This window comes from Rosa chinensis, chromosome 6 (assembly GCF_002994745.2).
Source record: "Rosa chinensis cultivar Old Blush chromosome 6, RchiOBHm-V2, whole genome shotgun sequence".
NCBI lineage: Eukaryota > Viridiplantae > Streptophyta > Magnoliopsida > Rosales > Rosaceae > Rosa > Rosa chinensis.
The window spans coordinates 19,369,340-19,387,355 of record NC_037093.1 but is presented as its reverse complement, the minus strand read 5'-3'; the positions used below and the strand labels follow the sequence as shown (position 1 = coordinate 19,387,355).

The 18,016-nt window shown below is 44.7% G+C and overlaps 1 protein-coding gene across 1 annotated transcript; it reads right to left on the bottom strand.

Annotated features, from left to right (window-relative positions):
• Positions 1-151: 151 nt before the first annotated feature.
• Positions 152-2,899, bottom strand: LOC112172990 (BTB/POZ domain-containing protein At3g05675). Its single transcript, XM_024310527.2, has 2 exons — positions 1,619-2,899; positions 152-679 (listed from the first exon to the last, which is right to left on the bottom strand). Exons 1-2 carry the CDS (start codon positions 2,846-2,848, stop codon positions 410-412), a joined length of 1,500 nt encoding a protein of 499 aa, XP_024166295.1. The 5' UTR covers positions 2,849-2,899; the 3' UTR covers positions 152-409.
• Positions 2,900-18,016: the final 15,117 nt, after the last annotated feature.

Below are 18,016 nucleotides of genomic sequence, written 5' to 3'. Positions count from 1 at the left end.
AAGAATCATTTAGGCTTGCTTGAGTTGGTTAAAGTGGAAAGTTCTGAAATTCATCTGCATATTATTAAATGGCAAGCTGTGTAAACCTAGTCAACTAACCATTACAGTTCGAAAACTTCCAACAGAATAAAGATTTACCTAAGAGATCATATACTTTTCAAGAATCCATTTAAATCTGACCACTTCAAAAGCTACCAGGTAGCGTCAAAGAAGCAAGACTCACTTTCTGCCGCAGAGTTTGAGGTTTATATACTTGGTGCCAAGTTTGGCTGTCTAGGACAGTAGGGTAATTAATATTCACAATGCCAGAAACAGCCTAACAAAAATCTAGCCTTATAAATATCCACAAGAACAAGAGTGCAAAGAAGCACTACTTCATATTAACAAAAGGCTAACACCCTTACACACACTAGATTCCTTGAGGGGGTCGAGCAGCACGGCGGAACCAGGTGTTGAAAGCCATGACCAAATGAGGGCAATCATCAAAATTTCGGGTTGAGAAGATAAGGCACTGCTGCAACAACTCTTTTGCATCTAACATCGGGAGTGTAGAGATGATTTTGAGGAATGTGTCTTCCAGGTCCAGGTATAAGGGTCTGTTATTTGGCGTCAGAGGTGATGTATTGTCTTTGCATACAATCAGAACCGGAAGCCAATCATTTACAAGTTTCTTCCTAACCTGAAAATAAATAAAAACACCATCTTTTAGATTATATACTGATGTGGAACTTACAAGGAAACATGTTTAACACTCTAACACCAACGAAGAAAGGATACTCTCTGAAACTGGGTTGCTAATCAAGTAGCAATATCAATTAGTATTAGGACATAAATTTGGAACATGTTTGTCCAAAGCATTGTGGAAAGTGATGCAGAAAGGAAAATAATGAAACTACTAGAGTTCTCGACCCTATTTGAAAGAAGTTTACTCACATTCCCTTCAGCAGGAAGTCACTTACAAGTGCACTTGCAACTCAAAGAGAAAGGAATCATACATAAGAGAAGAAAAGAAAGTAAATGACCTCCTTTTTCACTCCACATTTAACTATGCAATCAAGTCAGGTAAAACAAAAACTATACAGCTAAGTGAATCTAAAACTTCTCTCATTTAAATTACTCTCAATCCAAGCATACTGTTAAGCTATTTATAGTGGCTGCTGCTTCTGTCTTCGCCAAAAGATTCACATTGGTGTTCACTCAAAAATGTAAATAGCCAAGACATCCCATGTGAACAGATACATGTAGGATAGTACATTTGCAACACATAGTGAAAGAAAACCAGCAACAACATAGATTAGCTCCGCCTACCAGTTCTGTTCTAATAATTTGCAAATTACGTAGCATTACTTTAAGCAATAAATTGTGTAGAAAAAAACAGAAAGTTCCTATCTTGAACATCTATGTGTTTGAAGACTGTGGGCAGCTAAAGTTTAACTGAGACAAATCGAAACTGTGGCTTCTATTCCTCATTCAAGTTACCATGTAAACTAATCCATGGATAAAATGAAGCACAAAACTACTTCCTATATTATAACTACAGCCTAGTTATCAATCACATTAATCCCCAATGGCCTAGAAAATGAATTTCCATAAAACTGAGCAGATGATAAGAGTGTACCTGAGCAGCAACCAAAATAGTACCGGAAGCAATTGCACTCGAAAGCTTGGCAGTGCAGCGGAGCAACACACCAGGCAGGCCAGGCACTATATTCCTCCAAGCATCGTCACGAAACGCCCTCTGCAAATCTGCAGTAAACGATGGCTGCTCGCTCCAAGCCTTGACGGCGGCATCAGCCACCCTGAGCTCAACCATCCTCTCCACCAGCCACAGCAGGTGCCTCCCATTGGTCATAGCCGTATGCAAATTCAGCCTCTGGATAGCCTCAGTCTCATTGTGGTCTCCCCTCACTCCGGGCCTGGTGTAGTCCTCCATGGACTCCTTGACCACCTTGAAGGTGCTCTGAAACGCCCTCTCCAGAACTCGCTCCGCCGAGTCCCTGGCGGAGAACTCCCTCAGCAGCTTGGCCACAAACGCCTTGACGTACGCCATGTTCGGATTGTGAATCACGGAGGTGATCAATCCATACAGCATTTCCTCGCTGGAATTGTTCGTCCCCGAAACCCTAGCCAGGAGGTCCTTGGATTCGTCTTCGCTCAGAAGAGGGACCAGGGCGAGGATGCGACTCTCCTCCTCCTCCGTCCACGGCACGGCCTCGAGGAACTGAACGCAGCGCCGGACGCAGTCCTCGAAGAGAAGCTCCAAGGCCACCGGGAGGAGCTCGATCGCCGCCGCCGCGGTGTTTATAGTGGAGGCGAAATCGTCGTCGTCGCTGTAGAGAAGCCGCAGCAAGGAAATGCGGGCCTCGATGGCTCCGGGGGCCGGCGGGACTTCCAGGCTGATCCGATACGGCGCGGCCAAGACGACGTCGTCCCGGCCGTCTTGGTTCCGCGGCTGCCATCGGTCGGACAAGAGCGCGGCGAAGTATTTGCAGCGGCGGAGGCAGGCGGCGTGGAGGTACAGAACGACGTCGTCGGGGGAGTGATCTGAGGTTAGGTCTGAGAGGGTAGGGTCGACGGTGAGGCGGAGGATGACGTCAGCGGAAGCGACGTCGTTGAAGAGAGGGAGAGAAGGGTCGTGGGGTTTGTGGATCGGGTTGGGGCCGGGCTTGTCGAGGACGATGGAAGAGGAGGAGCGGGTGGAGGAGGAGGCGGTTAAGTTGGCGGCGTGTACGGCGCGTTGGCGCTTCTTGGAGGTGGCTGCTCCGGCGCCGGTGACCATTTTATCGGTTGGGAGTGAATTGGGATTTGGGTGATTCGAGGATTGGGAAAGGGACTCGGGGTTTTTCATTTTGGTGGGAAGGAAATAAAAGAAGGCGGTTCCAATTTTTTTTATTATTTTTTTTTATATAATTTACTGCATCAGAAAAGCTCTTATTTACGCTGAACGGCTAAACCATGATGATTGTTTGGTTGTGTGAGGACAAAGTATAGCGTGGCCTTCTTCTTTCTTTTATGTTATCAACATTTCTTCATGATGACTACATGTATCAACATTTCTTCATGATGACTACATATATCAACATTCTTCATGGTCCCACTTGTCTCCGACTTCATATCTCATATGTAGATAAGTATCACCTGCACACTATATTTATATATTAAGTGTTTTTCAAGTGATGGGTTGGTTTTTTTGTTTTTTAGTTATTTTAAAGATCGCTTATTAGACCAATTTTTCGATCACTTATCAATCTAAATTGTTAGGTCTATATAAATAGATCACTTATATAAATTTTCAGCCAAATTGATAATTATTAAGTCATTCGTCACTGTGATTTACAATTATAAGCATGAACAATTCATGTTAGGACATATTTGTTTCGTTCACTGATTTAATCTAACTCGATACTTTAATAGTCATCAATTTAATTGAAAGTAGGTCAAGATGTTGATATATGATCGAAAAACAGAGGAACCCTTTAAAATCACCAAAGAAAGAGATCTCTTATATATATTATATATCTAAAGCGGAGCTCTGCTTTGAAATTAATGTGTGAAGTTCGAGTTTTTGGTCACTTTTCGGTCTCACATCCACATCTCGACTGTTCAATTTTTAGGTACTAGTGTATAGATCATCTATGCAAATTTTCAGCCAAAATGATGATTGTTAAGGCATTGATAACTGCCTTAAAACTAGTACGATTCAGTAGGGCTGGGCATATGTCTGGGCGAGTTAGTTTGAGGCCCAAACCGATCTCGACCCGAAATTGTCGCTTGTGGACTTTTTAAAACCGAAACCGGATTTACGAAGTAATGGGATGAATCTTTGGTTGGGCCGAAAAATCGGGTCGGCCCGGTTCAGTTTCGGGTTGGGCCGTTTTAGAGTTTTTGTCTCATTTTTGAGGCCCAATTCTTTAATATTTCAGTTTACCTGCTTTTGTAGGACTATTTTTTGGGTCAAGGCCCAATTTTAAGCCTTTGTTCGACACCTGAACTTTCAGAACAGAAATCAAACATCCAAAACGCAAGTTGATCAAACTAATAAACTATCAAAGACTCAAAAGTGCAGCAAACTGTGAAGACTAAAAGTGTAGCATTACTTAGTTACAGACCAATAAAAGTCCATCAACCATACTAATAAAAGTCCATCACCAACAACAAATAAAAGTCTTTGATTTAAGCAAATAAAAATGCAGCAACTTCAAGTCTTCAACAAGCAGCTCCTCTCACCCATCATATAGTTGCATTTGGCCTTCGACTTTGCCAACTTCGAACCATCAGGATTCATCAGCTGCTTGAAGTGCTCCCATACCACGCTTTTGTTCTTCCTTTTCGTAGCAGACTGAACCTGAGCCGCATCTGAAGAAGGGGTTGCAGCTCCAGCAGGAGGTGGAAGTGCAGGGGGAAGTCGGGGAACCGTGGCACTAGATGCAAGGGTATCAGCAGCAGTAGTGCCAATGCTGCTCCCAGTGACCTCAGTCCCGACCACCGGTGGTTGACCCTGAATTGATTGATTTGATTCATCCATCATCAACAATTCTGCAAGTAAATCAGTATATCAGTTCCAAATCAAAACAATGATACTGCTTAAATATATTGTTTTACACTTTTACTAACATAAACAAAGTTTGTTCCAAATCAACATCACAAACCCATCACATAAACAGATCGCTCTACTCATAAACTGATAAAACAAAGTAATAATGGAAAAAAACAACTGCTCTTTTTCTCCAACAACCCCATCAGAGCAGTGATAAAAATAGAACACTCCAAATCAGTGATCACTCTCCTTCTTTTTGTTCTGTCACCTTCCCATCTACCCTTCCTCCTCATCACCAAGTATAATAAATTAAATCAAATTTCAATCTTTACTGCCTAATCTCTAAACTCCCAGACAAATGAAATTAATCACAACAAACAACTCACTTGATTAGCTCAACTTCACCGACACCACTTGCTTAGGTATCGATTCATACAACTGTTTAAATAATCTCAGGAGTCTCACTCTAAAGCAAAAGGCAGCTATCTCTATGAAAAATATCTCAAACCACCCCAAATTTCAATTTATCAAGACATCGACTACTTTAAAGATCTGATATCATGAATCTGCCAATGATCTATAGTAACACATGGTTCATGATCGAAGCTAATAGCTTCTCAGAGCTTGATGGATCTGATGAAACTGACCACACCAAGAACTACCTTTCTTTGAGTTTGCTTCCCAAAATCTGGATTGAGACGTTGTCGAGAGAGGTTGAGTGGAGGTGAGAAAGCATGAGATGTTGAGTGAGAGTACGGCTTGAGTGCAGGCGAGAGAGCTTGAGGGTGATAGTCGACCCGATCTGGAAGAGAGGGGAAGAGAGGGAGAGTTGAGGGTGATAGCCAACCCGATCTGGAAGAGAGGGAGAGTTGAAGGTGATAGCCGACCCGATCCGGAAGAGAGATAGAGAGTTGAGGGTGATAGCCGACGTCCGATGAGAGAGACTGAGAGAGGGCGAGCCGGCGATAGAGAGAGGCAATCGGGGTTGATCGATTTGCGGCAGACAAAGTGAAAGTGAGAGAGAGGCACTGAGGGAGTAGATCTGTAGAAAACTAGAAATGAGTCATTTAGTCAATACATGATGGTCTAATAGTCTTAGGGTTTTCTAAAGGTGTGATCGGGGGTGAGTTGGTCTACACAAGTTTTGTGTTCCATCAATAATCTGAAGACATGTATAAAAAAAATGTTATATAAAATAATTATTTAAATATCGGTTCAGTCCTTTTTTTACCGGTCAGTCCAGGATATAAAACCGAATCCGACCTGGTATATGTCCGGTTCTACAAATTTTCTGTCACAATATAATTGGTTCGGTTACCGAACTGGAAAAACTGGTCCGGTTCGGCCGGTTTTCTGCCTCACTTAGGTTTTTTGTCCACCCCTACGATTCAGGTTGACAGATCCAGTCCGTCCATTGGTTTAAGCAAATTAGATACCTTAACGATCATCAATTTGGCTGAAAATTTACAAAGATAATCTATACACTAATACCTAAAAACTGAACGGTCAAGATGTGGATATGCCACTGAAAAGTGACCTAAAACTCGAACTTCACACGTTAATTTCAAAGCGGAACTCCGCTCTGGATAAAATATATATATATATATATATATAGACACACACACACACACATACATATACAGAGGCGTTCTAAAGAGGATGTTTGCACTGTTGCTAAAGTGCGGACGTCCACACTGCAACAGCGTTAAGGCCACGATTGGGCGGCGGAGCTTGCCAGACTAAAGCCAGGGGTCGAGCCGAACCAGTCTGTAGTCGGGTGGAGTTGCGGGGGACCGGTTTGCAGCGCTGCTCAGAACCTTGCAGTTGCAGGTGATGTCGCTGCCCAGAACCTTTAACCTCAATCTCCTCTGACCTCGATCGTTGCCCAGAAGCGGTCTGCGTTGCCTTCGGCCACCGTCTGGCACGATTCGCGCCGTCGTCGCCACCTGAAAAAGATGCATAAGTATCGACGTCCGCACTTTAGCGATAATGCGGACATCCGCTCCAGTCTCCAGAACCCGCTTGCACACACACACAAAACAATTATCAGAGGCGAATGTCCGTGAAGTAGGAAAGATGCGAACTAAATATGTGTCAGACATTGGTTGGTTTAAAGAATTCAACAAGCTGGGCTTATATGCAGGTCCCAACACATCATCTTCTCTATCTCTCTTGAAGCTAGGATCCACAACTAGTCTGACTTGTGCCAGGTCATTGTGCCGGCGATTCTCAAAACATTTCTCGACTCAGAATTCTGCATCAAGTCGAGGGGGATAACTTCACCCACATGGTGGTCGGTTCATTGATGGTCTTTTTCTAGAGGTGGAGCGATAAAAAAAACTAGACCCATCTCAAATGGTATGCAGTTCCTCCAAATTTTAGTCCGTTCTACTTGCGTTTCCATGGTTGTATCTCACCGACGAAGCTCGACATAGAAGAATTTTTTTATTTATTTTTTTTTATGGGTCAGTATTTTGGTAATAATGAACTTCTATCTTTTTGAATTTCACTCTTGTATGTCAAAATGAAGGAGTTATCTGGGTATCTGTTTCTCAAATACATGGTTTCCTTCTTTCTGGGCATCAATTTCTGAGTTCAACTCTCTTAATTGGAAATTCATGTTTGGATTTATAAAACTGTCTGGGTTTGCTTGATTGTGATTCAATTAAAAAGAAAAAAGAAATCTTGATGAAAGCTTTACATCAATTACTCCAATACTAATAGCACGCTATTCCATACTTGTAGATGTTTAAAGATTAGAGAAGATGAGAGGGTCAAAGAGAATGGTGGAAGGGAGGAGCGAATGTGAAGTTGGAGTGGAGCTTGAGACGACGGTGGTTGGCGGATTTCTTTGGGGAATGAGAGATGAGCAGCAACACTAGAATGCTATGGTGATATATGAATATTGAGGATTGGAGATTGGAGATACAGTTTCTAATCAACAAGTTTCTGTTTCTGGAGATTAAAGAGACAGAGGAGGATCAAGATCAAGAGCAAGTTCCATGTGTTTAGAAAACTGGAAGAGTTAGAGACGAGGAGGAGTGTTGACTAATTGGACTAAGAGACAGAGAAGATGATGTGGGTGAGTGGGACCCGTATGGAAATTAAGTTGATCGGTGGCTGACACGTATTTAGTCCGCAACTTTCCAACTTCACGGACGTCCTCTTTAGATCCTTGCTAATAGACACACACACACACACATACAAGGATGCTCCACTAAGGACGTCTGTTCTTTTGAAAAAATGCGGATGATCAATAATGGTTGTAGGATCTGCTTAAATGAGCCTTAATGGCTATGATTAAAACAGGAAAAATGGGTCCATTTTAAGGACATACGGGTGGTTTTTAATGGATATGACTCGGGTCAAAAATAAGACCACCAACAACTCCCTCTCTTCTATTCCCGCTCTTTCATTTCCTCTACCTCTAAACTCCTTTAATTTCTTGTGATGTTTCTGAAGAGGGAGAGAGAAAACTGGGAAATTCACCCTTTGGTTTTAAGGACAAAGGCTCTTATATTTAAGGTATATTACAAAAGCTTTTACTGTCTTCTTTCTCTGTTGACTTTGGTTTTGGATTAGATGATGGGGTCTTGAATCAAGAAAAGCTAAAAAACTAAGGGTTTTCTTCGTTGCTTTTTGGATGATTATGAATAAGGGTCTTTGTGTTTGAAATAGTCTCCATTCAGTTGATGTCATTGTCATTAATCATTTATTGCCTTGATTATCAATCTAGACTTCATGCAGAGGATTCTATGTGTAATTATCAATCTAGTTTAATTGGTTTGCAATTCATTCACTGCCTTGATTATAAAATTGTAAAGTTTATGTAGTTTAATTTTAGGTGGTTTGATTGTTTTACAATGAAAAAATATAGGACGGAGACTATGTTTCAGGCAATGAATTTATGGTCAGTTTCATGTTCTGCTGAGACCACCAATGTGTACACTCGATCCTCAAGTAGCAAATGTGTTGAAGCCTACAAAAAGCCTTGAATTTAGAACACTAGATGAAGTTTTTGAATTTTACAACAAGTATGCTTTTGAAGCTGGGTTTAGTGTTCGAAGAAGTACTACTACCTGGATTAAAGATGGTTATGAAATTATAAGACAAGAATTTTGTTGTCGCAAAGAAGAGCATTCAAAGAAGAAAATGCCTCTGCCAAAAAGACGGAAAGTGATTATAAGAACGGGTGTCTAGCAAAGATTGCAGCTGTGAAGAAATCTAGCATATATGTAGTCACCCAATTTATAGAGGCTCATAACCATTATTTGACAACTCCAGAGAGAGTTCATTTGTTACCATCTCATTGTCAAGTTTCAAATGCTACCAAATGCTTAACCGTGGAACTTGGATTGGTAAATATTCCTACCCACCAACAAATCAGTTTGCTTGAAGTTCAATAAGGAGGAATTGAGAATATGGGTTGCATAGGGAAAGTCATATACAATTATGGAAGAGATAAGCGAGGAGAGTTGAAGGGACATGATGGAGATATGTTGGATGCTCATTTTTTATCACAGCTGGAGAAGAATTCATTTTTCACTTTCAAGAAAGAGGAAGACAATGAAAATAGAATCAAACATTGTTTTTGGGTAGATGCGACCTCCAGGAGGGCTTATAGTTTCTTTGAGGATGTAGTTATCTTTGATACAACATACAACACTAATAAATATCGGCTGATATTTGCACCACTATTAGGGGTTAACCACCATGGCCAGACCATTATGTTTGGTTGTGTATTCTTAGGTGATGAATCCACAGAGTAGTCTATTTGGCTACTCAATACATTCTTAGAAGCAATGCCAGGAGGAAGTCCCCCAAAAATGATAATTACTAATCAAGATCTTGCTATGAAGATTGCCATTGCCCAAGTTCTTCCTAACACATTCCATAGGTATTGTAGCTGGCACATATTAAATAAGTTTTTTGAAAAGATAGGTGCTGTCAAATGTAATGATTATTATGATGACTTTAGAAGCTGTGTATGGAACTCGGAGATGACAGGAGAATTTGATAAGAAGTGGAAGGAAGTTGTTGAGAGGAGTAGCTTAAGTGATAATGGATGGCTTCAATCAATTTATAACATTCGAGCATCATGGGTGCCTGCATACTATAATCACATTTTCTCAGCTGGAATGTTACTGCCAACGTGTTGAAAGTTGTCATTCATTTTTCAAGAAGTATGTTGACCACTAAAATTCATTACTAGACTTTGTGATTCGCTTTAATAGAGGACTTGTACATCAACGTCATCAAGAGTTAGTTTCTGCCCATGTTGATGCGAATGAAGAGCCTCAGTTGAATACTCCTCATCCTATGGAATCTCAAATGTCTGGAATTTATACTCATGCATGTTTCCAACAATTTCAAAGTGAGTTCTATATTAGCCTTTTCAATTACAGGTTTCAACTTATGAGAGAGGATAACAATCAAAGAGTGTATTTGGTCAAGAAAAGAAGTGATCAGATTCAAAAGGGTCGGGAAATTGTTTATGACAAGCATATGGATCTTGCTTCATGTACTTGCAAAAAATTTCAAAGTGAAGGAATCCCTTTTAGGCACATCTTGGCATATTTGCTAAAAGTTCAGGAAGTAGATTACTTACCTAACCAATATATTTTGAAGAGATGGATTAAAGTTGCAAATGCTGCTGTAGTTAAGGACCTAGATGGGTTGGTGATAACAGATACAAATGCATTGGTGGTGAAGTGTAGTAAATTATTTCATCATGCTTCACTTGTTATTGACAAAGTCCTTACAAGTCCTGATGAAGCTCAGACCATGTTTCTCAAGACACTTGACAATGTGCTTGATAAGCTCAAACAAATGCAAGTCAATAGTAGTGAAAGTGTGAGTATCGTTAAGAAGTTGCCGAGTGATGTTCAACATAGGTATAATGAGCCAAATGAAATCAAAGCGAAGGGTTCTAGAAAAAGGCTTAAGAAAACAAAGGAGAAGACAAAGAGAAAGAGAAGTATTACAAGAAAATGTCATGGATGTGGTTTGTATGGCCAATTACATGATAAACGAAATTGCCCGACGCTTAGTACGGCTAAAGATAGTGTACCTACATGTACGTTTGCAAGCATAATTAGCTATAATGAGCCACGTTCATTGTACCACCAGAGGTACCGACTCATATAATCCAAAATAGTCAAATACATCAAATGTTTACGCCTCAGCGGCTACAAAATTTTTTTCTACTCCTATTTCAGGGGTTGGCGGGGTTGGCTCCGCTACCTTCAGCATCTCCACCGGCGCCCTGCGGTGGATGTGAACGGCTAGTTTGGTCGGACCCTCGGGCTGTGGGACTGGGGGTCTCTATTGTGCCATCCGCCCGGGTGTGGGCCGCCAAGAACCCAGCACGAGACACCTCAGACTGGGTGGGAGTCCGCTGGGAGTCACTCTCCGGAAGTCCGCCACTCTCCCCACTACCCGAGCAGGCACCTTCAACCTGACCAGGGGCTATAGCAGGGGATGTACTTGTTGTCGGCGGTGCTTCCTTCGCTGGCGGCATGACCGGCATCGACTCCTTTGCCCAGTCGATGGCGCCTTTCTGCTACAGCATTTCCACGTTGGCTAGGGCACCGGCCTTGGCCGCTTCCGTCAGCACCTTCTTATATTCCACCGACTGCTTGTATGACTCCACAGCGGCGGCCGCAGCGCGGCTTCCCTCAGCTCCCAGCCGAGCAACTTCACCCTCCAGCCGTTTAACCTCGGCCTGCCTCGCGGCTGACTCCCGCTGAAGGATCTCAACCTTCTTATCTTTGGCGGCCACTCGGTCCTGCAGCAGGGACATATCTTGCCCCAATTTGGCAAATTGTTCGTTCCGTTCCAGGTCCCGCTCAATGGCAACAGCCAACTTGCCACGAGCGTCTGCTGCATTACAGTCGGCCTTTGTTAAGCATCGCTCCACATCAGCCAACCTTTCCTGGGCCTCCTCCAAATCCCTCTGCAGGCTAGCCACCTCCTCCCTGAGCTCCCGCTCAACCAGGGGCTGTTTTGACGCCGCTAGGAACATCTCATGCAGCCCGACAGAGATGTGCCCAAATGCTGTGCTGAAGGGCGATTGGTTGACGGCCGTCGACCGTACAATCCCCTCCAGGCCGCCGAACCCCAACCGCTCGCAGAGGTGATACAGGAACTCCTGTTCACCGTCATTCAGAAACTCGGCGTAAGCGGCAAATGAGTCCAGGTCGCTCGTACCGGCCGCTTTCGCCACGTCAGCAGGAGCCTCGGGCAGGGCCTGCCTTGCCTTCTTCGGCTGCTCGCGGGCCCCAGTTATCTCCACGGCATCCTCCTCTTCCCCGCCGGAGTCGGGTTGACGGCGTTTTCGCTGAAGCACCAGCGTGCTTCCAGCGACGGCAGGCCTTGAACCCCTCGTCGGCGGCTCCAACCCCGCTATGGTGACACCCTCCGCTGGGCGCACTGTTTTCTTCTGCAAGCCGCGCCATATGGCCGGCGCTCTCTCTTTCTGTGGCGCCGCCTCGCTCACCGCGCCGGTCCCCGCCTGAACGGCAGGCAGCCCGTCTCCGCTAAGATGAGAGTGGTGCGGCATTGTCAGCACCACCGGAACCTCGGACTGGCTCAGCGCCAGCGTCTTTGGGTACACCACCGTCTTTTGCGCCTCCATCCCGGAAGCATACATGGCCTCCAAGAAGTTGTTGATCTCAGCACGATCCATGGCTTTCGTAAAGGCGTCACGGCTCGCTTTGTTCCCCGGCGGAGTTTCTACAAAAAACAACAAAACCATCAGCATGGAACAATCTCTTTAAAAGTGCAGCATGGCTGAGAGTGCTTACCAATGACACGAGTCAGTTGTTGATTAACCAACAACTCCCAGCCCGTAAGAAGACGAAAATCCAGCAAGTTGCGATTCCGCCAGCAACCTCTGATACGCGCCACGCGGCACTCTTCTTAGCGAGTCAGGTTATACCGCAACCCCGCTGCACAAAAAGGTCACTATCAGTACAGAGTACAAGGTTACAAAAAAAAAAAAAAAAAAAAAAAAAAGCCCGCCAGACATGTTCGGCAGAGACCGACAAACAACCTCGGATTGGTTGAAACTCCGACTTAATCCTAAACGTCGGCTCCCCCTCATTGGACCTCGCCCGGTATTCCCACCCCATCGTGGCAACACAGAAGGTCCCCTGCCAGTATGACATTGAATCCCTCAGGTTCTCGATCAGCTTTGGCGCTCCCTGGCGGTGACTCAGGTTAACCTGCCCTCTGCAACCTTGGCGCTTCACATACACCAGCTCGTAGAGGTGCAGCACCTCCGCTACAGTCGGTCCTTCGCAAACGGACAACCGCCACAACGAGTTCAGCGCCAGCATCAACCGGCACATGTTGGGGCAGACCTGCCCAAAGGCAATGCCAAACTCGCAAACCAAGATCTGAAGATTGGGCACCAGTGGGAATGTCACTCCCTGGCGGAATATCGCCTCGTGCACTGCGGCAAACCCCGCTGGAAGAATCGAGGCCTTCTCCTCCACCATTGGCGGGCGTAACTTCACCACGCCGGGCAACCGAAACATCCGCTTCAGCCGGTTGACGGCAGCAACGGTCATCCTGCCTCCAGCCTCGTCGACGGGGGTGCCATCCTGGAGGACCCACGCCGACTCGGCATCCTCCCCCGCTACATCTCCCCCGTCAGCAGAGCCACTGGCAGCACTGTTGCTTGCTAACCGCTCATCGCACATATTTTGAGTAGCGGCAGCTTCCCCGGCCCTAGAACTTTCTGGACGAGGATCACGACCCATAGCTACGTCCCAAGGTATGGTTTGTAGCGGCTCAACCTCTAGCAGTTCTGGCAGTGAGGTTCCTGCACTGGCAGATGGACGCAACGAATCAATAAATATTTTATCCGCCACGCTGAACGACACTTCAGATCCGGAATCCTCACTGCTTGAAATCTCTATAACGTCGGCCATCCCAAAACCCTAAAACCCAAATCAGTTAGCTCACACAAGATCTAACCTATCCCTATATCAGTTAGTACCCAAGAACATCAAAAACAGTTACCTAGAAAATACCAAAACAAGAACAAACACTCAAACCCAGATTCGACCATCAAGCAAATCCCTAAAAGCCCCAACTCTGTCAAACACAGCAACCCATCCCCAAACCCACTCTCACACCCTCACAGCACGTCAACGAAGCACATATCACAGAAATACCCAAAACCCAAAACTCGCCATGACAGACATCCAATGAAACAGGGATAGAGATCAGAGTACCAACCTCAACGATGGAGTCTCCGGTGAGATCGAGAGCGCTTATCTTCGAGGCCGGAGATCGTCGGTTTTTCCACGTACGATAACTCAGCAATATCGCCTCAGCCTTCTTCTCCGATCTCAGACGCAGAGAGCTTGAAGACGACTAGTACAGTTCAGAGTTTTGAGCAAAATGTCAAAACTCGCTACCTTCCCCCCTTTTATGTCAACATCAAACAGTTCTAGGCCGTCTACTGAAAAACGACATCAATTGTCAGCCGTCCACGTGTCCCACGACTCCAATTACTCTCCGGATTAACCGAGGCGTCGCCTCGATAACAAAATCTATCATTACTTAGCATTAATGGCGAGGAGACGGCTAGGCGAAGGAGACACGCCTCCGCACTCTAACCCTCTGGGGGTTCGCCACGTGTCAACCGCCATCAGACAAAGCGTCTAGTGGAGGCCACCACTTTTGGGAAGAAGGCGCCAATCGTCGGCGGTATCCGCTGAGTGAAACCCCGCTAGCGGAACTTCTCACATTCCAAGTGTTGAAGTCTGCTGAGCGAAACCCCGCTAGCGGAACTTCTCACTTGTCACTTTCCAAGTGTCGAAGTCCGCTGAGCGAAACCCCGCTAGCGGAACTTCTCCCTTGTCACTTTCCAAGTGTCGAAGTCCGCTGAGCGAAACCCCGCTAGCGGAACTTCTCCCTTGTCACCTTCCAAGTGTCGAAGTCTTCTGAGCTAAACCCCTCTAGCGGAACTTCTCCCTTGTCACCTTCCAAGTGTCGAAGTCCGCTGAGCGAAACCCCGCTAGCGGAGCTTCTTGTCACTTTCCAAATGTCGAAGTCCGCTGAGCGAAACCCCGCTAGCGGAGCTTCTCATCACTTTCCAAATGTCAAAGTCCGCTGAGCGAAACCCCGCTAGCGGAGCTTCTCGTCACTTTCCGAGTGTTGAAGTCCGCCGAGAGAGACCCTGCCAGCGGGAGTTCTCCCTTAGCGCCCTACGATTGTCAAAGTCTTCGCTAGGCGAATCCCCCTTAGTGGAACTTCCATTCATCAATTTGCAATAGGCAGCCTCTGCTCCACGCAACACTGCCGGCAGAGCTCTCTCCATCTTGCAAACCCCGTGCTTTGCTGAGCGCAACTCCGCTCAACAAACTACCACCAAACACGTCTACGTGACGCTGTTTCCTGCTACAACCAGCGGGGGGTATCCGCCAGCGGCGAATCCCTAGGCTACGCCTCACTCTGACAAGGACCGCCACGCGGCGTTACGGTCAGATCGTCCCTACGGGACACGGGGACTTGTCAAACAGTCTACGACGACCCTGATCAGGTACGTTTACCCCCGTCACTTAGGTACTAAGATTGGGCTCGCTACCCAACACCCTCTGCTCTGCGCAGCTTCCCCTTAACAAACAATTTGCCGACCATCCGGAGGTCCGTCTTGGCTAGGGAGTGGGGGACTCTGTCACGCCCCTGATTTTACACACATGAAAATCGATATATATATATATATATATATATATATAATCCCATAATTATACATGCGTGAATGTTCAGTCATCAATACAAATACCTGGAACATCTTTCCTTTATAACGAGTACATACTGATGCCCTGAAACCATCCGAGTTAATATACACTCGCCCCATAGAGTTATATATTACACAAATTTACGAATTAAATTGTCATCACAAAATAAAGCCTAAATTCTCCTCAGAGCTTACTACATAGCGGAAGTCATAACAATGGCAAAGCCAACAAAATTTGCTTCCTACCCGTTCAGTTGCATGTAGCTACCTCATCTTCAGCCACGATTTTCCTGACCTGCAGGATTAACCCCTACACCAAAAGAATGGTGCACCGGGTTTCCACACAACAAAACCCGGTAAGCTTATGAAAGCTCGTATGAGTAACTCATGAACATCAATCAACAACTCACACACATCAGCTAAAGGAAACCATGCAGCCATGATTCCTTCTAACACTCCATAACCCTTCCATCTAAAGGACGACATAAATCACCTCTGTGACAATGTTCTATTTGCTAACTTAACCATCAAGCAGCAAATCAAGTCTCATCTAGACAATAAAAGAAGAATACTCAAGGAATTCTCCTTTAACTACATACTTATGAGTCTCCAGCAACCTCGACCGTCACTCCCATAATCTATAATGGCAGACAGACTATCGCTCTATTGAAATCGTAACCACTCATCCGACTACGGACGTGATTACCTATTTCCTGCCTTGATCACCATCTGCGACCTGTCACCATCTATGACATGTGGTTTCAGACTCCGTCTGGTCATGAAATCAAACGTCAAGGTCACCATCTGTGCTCTGTCACCATCTGTGACACATGATCTTCAGACCCCGTCTGGTCATGAAATCAAACGTCAAGGTCACCGTCTGCAACCTGTCACCATTTGTGCTCTGTCACCATCTGTGATATGTAATCTTCTTGGACCCTATCTGGTCTTAAAGCTAAACGTTAAATAAGTCGCAACCGACCTAAAAACGTCATAACATCTAGCTTCGGCTTTCCTAACCCTTGCTCACTATCTGTGACTCTTGGTACAAGGACCAATACATTTAAAATGAGTCACGCTTGACTCAAAAATGTAACATCACGCTCAATACTTTTCAAACAATAGAAAACATCTTTTTCCACAATATTGTTTCCTGAAAAGCCACATTCAACAATAATATGAACATTATCATGCATATTATTATTCATCACAATCATCCACAATGATATATATATTTCACGTAAATATATATATACGTAGACATTCGCTCAGGAATGCCTACTAATACCAACTATAGTTTGCAGTTAAATGATTAACGCCGAAACAATAATGGTAATTCTGTTCATAAAGGACCTTGTGAGATTACTCACCTCGAACTCCTGCTGCGTCTTCAATAAAGCACAAAACCGCCAATTCACAAATAATCGTCCACTGTACTTCGTCAAGTACCTATTCACATACGTTTCCAATTTAGTGACGATTTACATTTGATTTAAGTTCGAAACCCTCTGTTTTGAACTAAAACCCCCAAAGTGGCGCCAATCGAGGCAAAACCACATCCGAGACCTCCCAAAGTCTCCGGAATACGTCTACGATCGATGTGACCAAACCACAAGTCGATCGGACGCTCGAATCCTCACGGATCGAATAAATCGATCGGTATGAAACTGTAAAAATCATAACAATTCCATACGAACTCCAAAATTTGCATATTATATATCGAAACGCTCGTATCAACGACTAGAACATATATAATACCACAAACAGTCCCTTACATGGCCGGAACACTGCCGGAATGCCGCCTCAGGCGGTGGTGCACCGCCGCCGGCCAAAACTCAATATTTCACAAAACTCCCAACATCAAAAAGCTTCATCTAAGCATGCTTGTGAACTTTCATAACTGGATCGAAGTCAGAAAACAAGCTTAAGGAATCGAAAACTACCTCACAAGCTTTGGATTATTGCTTAAACTGAGTTGAACCGATTTCCACGTAAATCGATCGAAACAAACACCATAGATCGACTCAGACGACCACCACGAAGCCAAAGAAGGAAACTTGAAGCCTTGACGTCGCCGAAACTGTGTTTTCCGGTCGGGTCCGAAAACACCAAGCTGCACCGCCTTGCTGCGCCGTGCACGGTGGTTATCGCCACAAGAGGATGCCACAGAGACGACCAGAAGGAGGAGACGAGTCGTTCTGTGCAGGTTTCACGGCTAGAGGTCTCCGGAGATCGCTAGAAAAGCCTGGTCGGATCTGCCGGGTCCGGGTCGGGTCAGTCTGAAAATTTCGTTTCTGAAGGAGTCGACCGAGAAGAAGAGAGAGAGAAGAAAGAGTTTCGGGAAAAGGAAAGGGAAAATGAAAATAATTTCAGATTTCCCTATTTATACTAAAATGGAAACTTCTTCCAATAGCCATAACTTCTTCATACGAACTCCAATTGACGCGTTCCGCAAGTCCATGAACTCGTATCGATGCGCTCTACAACTTTCGTGAAGAAAGTTTTCCGAGAATCCCAAAATATAAAAAGTCAAACTTCACACGACCCCCTAAACTGTGAAATTCAAATATTTATACGTACAAAAACTATTCCACTTCACATACAACCTACGAATAAAGCATACTAACAATTATTCGTACAACTAGTCCATTATTAATTACCAAAATTACATAACGAAAATCCAGGTCATCACAGACTCCCTGGCGGGCCTAGCAGGGGCCCACCCG

Coding starts and splice junctions, on each gene's coding strand:
- LOC112172990 (XM_024310527.2), bottom strand. CDS start 2,848: ATGAAAAACCCCGAGTCCCTTTCCCAATCCTCGAATCACCCAAATCCC. Junction 680..1,618: donor CTATTTTGGTTGCTGCTCAG/GTACACTCTTAT, acceptor ATTTATTTTCAG/GTTAGGAAGAAACTTGTAAA.